Source organism: Sardina pilchardus, chromosome 13 (assembly GCF_963854185.1).
Source record: "Sardina pilchardus chromosome 13, fSarPil1.1, whole genome shotgun sequence".
NCBI classification, from domain to species: Eukaryota; Metazoa; Chordata; class Actinopteri; order Clupeiformes; family Clupeidae; genus Sardina; species Sardina pilchardus.
Window position 1 is genome coordinate 33,867,403 of NC_085006.1, and position 10,000 is coordinate 33,877,402.

Sequence of the window (10,000 nt, forward strand, 5' to 3'; positions counted from 1 at the left end):
CGAGGATAGTGATTTAAACACACACACACACACACACACACACAGTAGAAACACACACACACACACACAGTAGAACACACACACACACGCACACGCAGTGGAAGACACAGCTGGCCTTCAGAGGAGCTCAGCAGCAGCCCATCTCCCCCACTGCAGTGCGCCTGCTGACCACTAGGTGGAGCATTTGGAGGAGGTCACAGATGACCAGTCCCAGCTGCACAAGTGCTGTTCTATTTGGACGGACAGCAGTAGTCTGGGCAGGGACTGGGGGAAGTGTGTGTGTGTGTGTGTGTGTGTGTGTGTGTGTGTGTGTGTGTGTGTGTACCTGGGCCATGTCCTCGTGCTTGTTCCACTTGACGGAGAGCAGCAGCTTGGGCAGGGACTGGGGGAAGTGTGTGTGTGTGTGTGTGTGTGTGTGTGTGTGTGTGTGTGTGTGTGTGTGTGTGTGTGTGTGTACCTGGGCCATGTCCTCATGCTTGTTCCACTTGACGGAGAGCAGCAGCTTGGGCAGGGACTGGGGGAAGTGTGTGTGTGTGTGTGTGTGTGTGTGTGTGTGTGTACCTGGGCCATGTCCTCATGCTTGTTCCACTTGACGGAGAGCAGGAGCTTGGGCAGGGACTGGGGGAAGTGTGTGTGTGTGTGTGTGTGTGTGTGTGTGTGTGTGTGTGTGTGTGTGTGTACCTGGGCCATGTCCTCATGCTTGTTCCACTTGACGGAGAGCAGGAGCTTGGGCAGGGACTGGGGGAAGTGTGTGTGTGTGTGTGTGTGTGTGTGTGTGTGTGTGTGTGTACCTGGGCCATGTCCTCGTGCTTGTTCCACTTGACGGAGAGCAGCAGCTTGGGCAGGGACTGGGGGAAGTTCTCTCGGCAGTCGTAGCGGAGGGTCCAGATCAGGTCCTTCTCGTTCTCACACAGCTGAGACAGCGGCTCACGCTCCATAATCTCCTTCAGCTCTATATGGAACTTCTTACCACCACGGCCCTGCACACACACACACGTATATACAGTTATACACACACACACACACACACACACATATATACGATTACACACACACACACACACACACACACACACACGTATATACAATTACACACACACACACACACACACACACACACACACACACACACATGTATGTACACACACACACACACACACACACACACACACACACACACACGTATGTATACACACACACACACACACACACACATTTTATGTACTTTATTTGATTCCACTTTACAAGTAAAGTTACATTAGGAATCAAATCTCTTGAATAATCCAGTAGATTAAAGCAGTTCAGCAATCTATCATGAGTTTACATGTTCAAGGGTGTAGGAAACATCGTCTCTTCCAAATAAACATGCTTGCTATAACTGCTGATATGGAACAGTATTTTACAAGCTGCTTAGCCTTAGTCTTATGTAGTCCTCCAATGCAAAGTCCACGGACCGCCAACCTATGTACATGACCGAGGCTACCAAACACTAACACAATGAGCTGGCATTTGTAACCTACTGTAGGTTCTCAATGACAGAAATCAAAGGCTGGTATTTAAGCATTTTTGCACAGTATGAGTCCTCCATAAATAGATCAAAAGCACATGACACTTCAAACATTTTAACTGTTTTAGCACTCTGTGAAATGATGATAATGTCCGGTGTGTTTGCAATTCCAGAGAAGGTGTTTGCAGGTGAGTTAAACCATTCGGAGTGGACAGTGGTGTGTTTGTAGATCTGCTCTTCCTCTGTGTGTGGGATCTGAGCAGCTATGAGGTCCACAAGTCTCATGTCTGGCAATATACAGCGAGAGCTACAGCTGTTCATGATGTGGGCTACTGACTCCAGATGTTGCGGGGGGGGGGGGGTTCATGCAGCATACAGAGGGGTGAATGGTTGGAGGGAAACCATAGAGAGAGGTTGTATTTTGTGGGGAGAACCTGAAGGCGGGCTTTTACACAAAAGGTGAGGATGTCCTCTCCAATGGTGGCATTACTGTAGATGGTGTGTGAGACGGAGTACACACACACACACACACACACACACACACACGTATACACACACACCAACTGCAGACATTAAATCTGCAGTTGGCGAGATGTTTTAGATCATTTTCACTGAAAGCCACAGTATGCTCTGACAGAACAGCATAAATCAGGCGGTTTTAGAGAAAACCCTGCGCTTCTAGCTCCCCTAGAGGCTGTTATGTGTTTAGAGAAAACCCTGCGCTTCTAGCTCCCCCTAGAGGCTGTTATGTGTTTAGAGAAAACCCTGCGCTTCTAGCTCCCCCTAGAGGCTGTTATGTGTTTAGAGAAAACCCTGCGCTTCTAGCTCCCCCTAGAGGCTGTTATGTGTTTTGCAAAAATCCACCGCTTCCTGTTCTTCTGGTCCAATATGGGCAGGGCTGTATGATCATTGGCAGATCTGACTGTCAATCACAGTTCATGCACAAGGCGCGTTCAAGTTGGCTGCGCAGCACAAAAACTGCGCAGCACAAGATGCACGTGGTTAAAAATCTGTCCACGATGGTCTAGATGGGCGTGTTTTCGACTCGGCAGTCGGTATCACATGGCCTCAACTTATCGCGGGAGCAAGGCGTGGCCAGGCGGCTGCTCCGCAAAAGAGCAGCCGGTCTGGAGGTACTGCGGAGAGCAGCGGAGCCTAGACCCTGCCTTCATGACGTCAGGTCTTTGCCCTAATTGGCTTTTACATCCCTGACGTGTGTGCAGGTGTTTAGATACCTCCCCATATCCACAAGAGTCCGTGCGGGTCCGTGCCTCGTGATTCGTCACATGGTCAAGTCTAGCCAAGTCTACACTACGGGAAGTAGAGAGTGTACAACTTCATAGCAGCGTTTGCATCCCCGCCCCTGCTGCCACCGGCAGCTCTCGTTGCTGCAAAAGGTCATTTGGAGTTGAACTTGAACACGGCTAGAGTCACTTGTATACACTCAAAATGTTGGTGAAGTCCCCTCAATCTGCAGACTCACCAGCTACAGCTGTAATGTAACTGATTCAGAATCATAATGTAACTGATTCAGAATCATAATGCACATGTAACTGATACAGAATCATAATGTAACTGATTCAGAATCATAATGTAACTGATTCAGAATCATAATGTAACTGATACAGAATCATAATGTAACTGATTCAGAATCATAATGCACATGTAACTGATTCAGAATCATAATGTAACTGATTCAGAATCATAATGTAACTGATACAGAATCATAATGTAACTGATTCAGAATCATAATGTAACTGATTCAGAATCATAATGTAACTGATACAGAATCATAACGTAACTGATACAGAATCATAACGTAACTGATTCAGAATCATAACGTAACTGATACAGAATCATAACGTAACTGATTCAGAATCATAATGTAACTGATTCAGAATCATAATGTAACTGATACAGAATCATAATGTAACTGATACAGAATCATAATGTAACTGATTCAGAATCATAATGTAACTGATACAGAATCATAATGTAACTGGCTGATTCAGAAATCCCTCCAGCTGGTGCGTAAAAGAAGGGAACTCACCGTCATAGGAGGTGTGTGTGTGTGTGTGTGTGTGTTTGTGTGTAAGTCGCTGTCATAGGTGGTGTGTGTAAGTCGCTGTCATAGGTGGTGTGTGTAAGAAGGGAGCTCACCGTCATAGGGTGTGTGTGTGTGTGTGTGTGTGTGTGTGTGTGTGTGTGTGTTTGTGTGTAAGTCGCTGTCATAGGTGGTGTGTGTAAGAAGGGAGCTCACCGTCATAGGAGGGCAGTCACTTCCTTTTGCTACTTCAGCTGCTTTCTCCAGAATCTGTACAACAAGAAACACACACACACACACACACACACACACACACACAGAAACCTTCACATCACTGCAATTCCATGTGTGTGTGTGTGTGTGTGTGTGTGTGTGTGTGTGTGTGTGTGTGTGACTGTGCTTTAAACTACTGGATTATTCAGAAGATTTCATTTCTAATGTACAGCATGACTCGAAACAAAATAAAGTATGTGTGTGTATGACTGTGTGTGAGTATGTACAGTATAACTGTGTGTGTGTGTGTGTGTGTGTGTGTGTGTGTGTGTGTACCTTGTCAAACGGGGGGAAGAGCACACACTGCTGGCTGTAGTCTGGTATCTGGATGTGCAGGGTGGTGGCGTTCTCTGTGTACGGGTTTGTCTGGATCGTCCCTATAGGATTCAACATCTCCTCCAACTCATCTACACACACACACACACACACACACACACACACACACACACACACACACACACACACACACACAGGGTTAGTCTGGATCGTCCCTATAGGATTCAACATCTCCTCCAACTCATCTACACACACACACACACACACACACACACACACACACACACACACACACACACACACACACACACACACACACACACACACACACACACACACACACACACACACACACACACACACACACACACACACACACACACACACACACACACACACAGGGTTTGTCTGGATCGTCCCTATAGGATTCAACATCTCCTCCAACTCATCTACACACACACACACACACACACACACACACACACACACACACACACACAGGGTTAGTCTGGATCGTCCCTATAGGATTCAACATCTCCTCCAACTCATCTACACACACACACACACACACACACACACACACACACACACACACACACACACACACACACACACACACACACACACACACACACACACACACACACACACACACACACACACAGGGTTTGTCTGGATCGTCCCTATAGGATTCAACATCTCCTCCAACTCATCTACACACACACACACACACACACACACACACACACACAGGGTTAGTCTGGATCGTCCCTATAGGATTCAACATCTCCTCCAACTCATCTACACACACACACACACACACACACACACACACACTCACACACACACACACACACACACACACACACACACAGGGTTAGTCTGGATCGTCCCTATAGGATTCAACATCTCCTCCAACTCATCTACACACACACACACACACACACACACACACACACACACACACACACACACAGGGTTAGTCTGGATCGTCCCTATAGGATTCAACATCTCCTCCAACTCATCTACACACACACACACACACACACACACACACACACACACACACACACACACACACACACACACACACACACACACACACACACACACACACAGGGTTAGTCTGGATCGTCCCTATAGGATTCAACATCTCCTCCAACTCATCTACACACACACACACACACACACACACACACACACACACACACACACAGGGTTAGTCTGGACCGTCCCTATAGGATTCAACATCTACACACACACACACACACACACAGCCAGACACACACACACACATTTTGGACACAGCCACAGATACACACACACACACACACACACACACACACACACACACACACACACACAGTCAGCCACACACAGGCATTTCAGACACACACACACACACACACCAGGAAAGTTGGACCAGCAGTGCAGTAGGATGTCCCCGGTCTTCAGGTGGCCTTTATAGTCAAAGACCATGGTGTTGACCCACGCTATAGGGTAGTGCTGTGGACACACACACACACACACACACACACACATATCATTATTACTTTATAGTCAAAGACCATGGTGTTGACCCACGCTATAGGGTAGTGCTGTGGAGACACACACACACACACATATCATTATTACTTTATAGTCAAAGACCATGGTGTTGACCCACGCTATAGGGTAGTGCTGTGGAGACACACACACACACACACACACACACACACACACACACACACACACACACACACATCATTATTACTCTATAGGGTAGTGAGGGGTGGGTGGGGGGGTGGGGGGGCGGGGTAGAGAGTGTGTATCATCCACTCTACATTAATTCAGCACAAGCTATACATTAAGCTGTATGCTACTGTATGTTACGTGTACTTGGACCATCTTGTGTACCATCTTGCCGGCCTTGCGTATGGTCTGGTACTTGTGTGTGTGCGCTTGGTGTGTGTGTGTGTGTGTGTGTGTGTACCATCTTGCCGGCCTTGCGTATGGTCTGGTACTTGTGTGTGTGCTTGGTGTGTGTGTGTGTGTGTGTGTTTGGTGTGTGTGTGTGTGTGTGTGTGTACCATCTTGCCGGCCTTGCGTATGGTCTGGTACTTGTGTGTGTGTTTGGTGTGTGTGTGTGTGTTTGGTGTGAGTGTGTGTTTGGTGTGTGTGTGTGTGTGTGTACCATCTTGCCGGCCTTGCGTATGGTCTGGTACTTGTGTGTGTGCGTGTTTGGTGTGAGTGTGTGTGTGTGTGTTTGGTGTGTGTGTGTGTGTGTGTGTGTACCATCTTGCCGGCCTTGCGTATGGTCTGGTACTTGTGTGTGTGTTTGGTGTGTGTGTGTGTTTGGTGTGTGTGTGTGTGTGTGTGTGTGTGTGTACCATCTTGCCGGCCTTGCGTATGGTCTGGTACTTGTGTGTGTGTTTGGTGTGTGTGTGTGTTTGGTGTGTGTGTGTGTGTGTGTGTGTGTGTGTGTACCATCTTGCCGGCCTTGCGTATGGTCTGGTACTTGTGTGTGTGCGTGTTTGGTGTGAGTGTGTGTGTGTGTGTTTGGTGTGTGTGTGTGTGTGTGTGTGTACCATCTTGCCGGCCTTGCGTATGGTCTGGTACTTGTGTGTGTGTTTGGTGTGTGTGTGTGTTTGGTGTGTGTGTGTGTGTGTGTGTGTGTGTGTGTGTGTGTACCATCTTGCCGGCCTTGCGTATGGTCTGGTACTTGTGTGTGTGTTTGGTGTGTGTGTGTGTTTGGTGTGTGTGTGTGTGTGTGTGTGTGTGTGTGTGTGTGTACCATCTTGCCGGCCTTGCGTATGGTCTGGTACTTGTGTGTGTGTTTGGTGTGTGTGTGTGTTTGGTGTGTGTGTGTGTGTGTGTGTGTGTGTGTGTACCATCTTGCCGGCCTTGCGTATGGTCTGGTACTTGTGTGTGTGCTTGGTGTGTGTGTGTGTGTTTGGTGTGTGTGTGTGTGTGTGTTTGGTGTGAGTGTGTGTGTGTGTGTGTGTGTGTACCATCTTGCCGGCCTTGCGTATGGTCTGGTACTTGTGTGTGTGCTTGGTGCTCTTCTGCTTCTTCTTGTGGGAGACGGCGTAGAGGGCGAAGCAGAGGCGGGTCATGCGCGGCAGGTCACACACGCTGATCTCGAACTCCAGAGTGTGTCGCCACACGTGCTCCGCACGCCCACACACCTCCTCACTCACCACCGGCACACACAGCAGCTCGGCCCCGTGGAACAGCCCCGCACGCACCTGCACCTGCACACACACACACACACACACACACACACACACACACCAAGCACATACCACATACACACCAAGCGCACACCACACACACACACACACACACACACACACACACCAAGCGCACACACACACACACACACACACACACCACACCAAGCACACACCACACACACACACACCAAGCGCACACCACACACACACACACACACACACCAAGCACACACACACACACACACACACCACACACACACACACACCAAGCGCACACCACACACACACACCAAGCGCACACCACACACACACACACACACCAAGCGCACACCACACACACCAAGCACACACCACATACACACACACACACACACACACAAAGCACACACCACACACACACACACACACACCAAGCGCACACCACACACACACACACACACCAAGCACACACCACACACACACACACACACACACCAAGCACACACCACACACAAACACACACACACACACCAAGCACACACCACACACACACACACACCAAGCACACACCACACACACACACCAAGAACACACCACACACACACCAAGCACACACCAAGCACACACCACACACACACACACACACACCAAGCACACACCACACACACACACCAAGCACACACCAAGCACACACCAAGCACACACCACACACACACACACCAAGCACACACCAAGCACACACACCAAGCACACACCACACACACACACCACACACACACCAAGCACACACCAAGCACACACCACACACACCAAGCACACACCAAGCACACACCACACACACACCAAGCACACACCACACACACACACACAGACCAAACACACACACAGACCAAACACACACAGAGAGAGAGACAGTGTTTACCGTATTTTCAGGACTATAAGTCGCACGTTTGGCTGGCCCTGCGACTTATAGTCAGGTGCGACTTATATATGAAATTTAACATGCTTTTGAATCATTCCTAAATGAAAGAGGAGTAAACATTACTGTCTACAGCCGCGAGATGGGCGCTCTAGACTTGTGATAACCAGAGCCGTTGTAGGCCCAACTGTACAACTGTGCAGGTCTACCCCTGAAACATTAACTTGAAGACAACTGGACTGGAAAGACTGGATAGGCCAAAGAATATCTGTTCTTGTTCTTGGATGCTGTGAAATAAATTTCTAGATATTTCTAAAAACTAGATATCCATCCATTACTTGTTGAGTTATCTTGCTAACAAACAGACAGACAAACATACAAACTCTGATGAACACATAACCTCCTTAGCGGAGGTAAATATGACTTATAGTCCGCTGCGACTTATACGGCTTTTCTCTCTTCATGAGGCATTTTTTGACTGATGCGACTTATACTCCGATGCGACTTATAGTCCGAAAAATACGGTACATATAAGCTGTTAGCTACGTTCGCTAATGTCCAGCTTCTAGATTATGTGGCTACAGCAAACTCCTGTAAAATATGTCATTACATTGCATGTCAATGCAATGTACTGTTATCACTGTTCTTCTTCTTTTTATTATTATATCTTCCGACCAAAATCAACGATCAAAGGCTCTTAAACCACTGAACCGTTTGACGTCATTCAAACACTCCTACATAGGTCTTGTAACGGAGATTTGTTCTATGATTTTTCAAATGTGTGAACTTTATACTTTTTGAGATATTTACGATAAAAGAAATTAAAATTCCCATATAGTTTACATTGAGACCCTTTGGCGGCAAAGATTAATTGTTACGTCAGTGCGCAGCTGTCAGTAATCAAGGAACTCTGATCCAAAGCCATGCCACCGCCGCTGCGCTGAACCAGGCTAAACGTGAATGTTACATTACGTCTACTCATTAAGCTGTAACAGCTGCAGCTGCTGTAAACCAGGATGTTATCGTCTTGTCTCCTGTTAGGCCACTCCTTAGGCTACTTGATTTGTTTATATCGTAACAGTAGCCTAACCGGTTTGCTCTCGGTAACGTTATCAACAGCTAAAGACAATCTAACCTAACGTCAACTTCCTCCAGGCTAACGTTTAACGTCGGGGTAGGCTGCCAGGCGAACAGGGCTTACACAAGGGCTTTTAGCCATCTCGACAGAGCAGCGTTTTAAGTGAAGTCCAACCAGTTGCACCATTTAGGTTCAAGCCTTCTTCTCAGTCGCTTATTGTACATTCCTATTAGGACAATCACACTCACACACCTGGAAACGGTTTCGAAGAACATACTAGCTCATCCTGTAATATGTAGGCTACATAAAATATTCTACTGTAAGCTAACGTTACATTTGCTAGATATCCTACCTGTTGCTGCATCATCGTTGATTGGCGTTGTTTGAGATTGTATTCCGTATTCCAATGGTGTCTATAGCTTACTTTTAACCTGCATTAGTGTAGATATGAAGGCTATGTAAGCTATCCTACCAGTCGTTTCACTGTAGGCTACTAAAGTCAGCTCTTGCAACTCGTTTGAAGTTGGCAACCTCATTCAGTCTTTTAAATTCTAATAAATGAAGAGTTAGTTTCCAAAATAGCCTATATCCACAATTTTGATGCATTTTCATGAATCACTTTTTAAATGTGACTTTCCAAGTTGGAATTGTAATTGGGTAATTGTTATTGATCTATTCTTCAGTTTAGCCTAGTTGTCTTTTTAACTAT

The 10,000-nt window shown here is 47.1% G+C and overlaps 1 protein-coding gene across 7 annotated transcripts in view; it reads right to left on the minus strand.

The window, feature by feature from the left end:
* Nucleotides 1-10,000, minus strand: part of pik3cb (phosphatidylinositol-4,5-bisphosphate 3-kinase, catalytic subunit beta) — a 60,563-nt gene that overhangs the window by 19,636 nt on the left and 30,927 nt on the right. For all 7 annotated transcript variants that reach the window (XM_062551795.1, XM_062551793.1, XM_062551794.1 and 4 more), the window contains 5 exons: nucleotides 7,091-7,333; nucleotides 5,510-5,606; nucleotides 4,101-4,231; nucleotides 3,768-3,821; nucleotides 792-980 (listed from right to left, as the gene is read on the minus strand). In XM_062551795.1, the coding sequence (XP_062407779.1) occupies nucleotides 792-980; nucleotides 3,768-3,821; nucleotides 4,101-4,231; nucleotides 5,510-5,606; nucleotides 7,091-7,333 (714 nt within the window). The remainder of the gene's footprint in view (nucleotides 1-791; nucleotides 981-3,767; nucleotides 3,822-4,100; nucleotides 4,232-5,509; nucleotides 5,607-7,090; nucleotides 7,334-10,000) is intronic.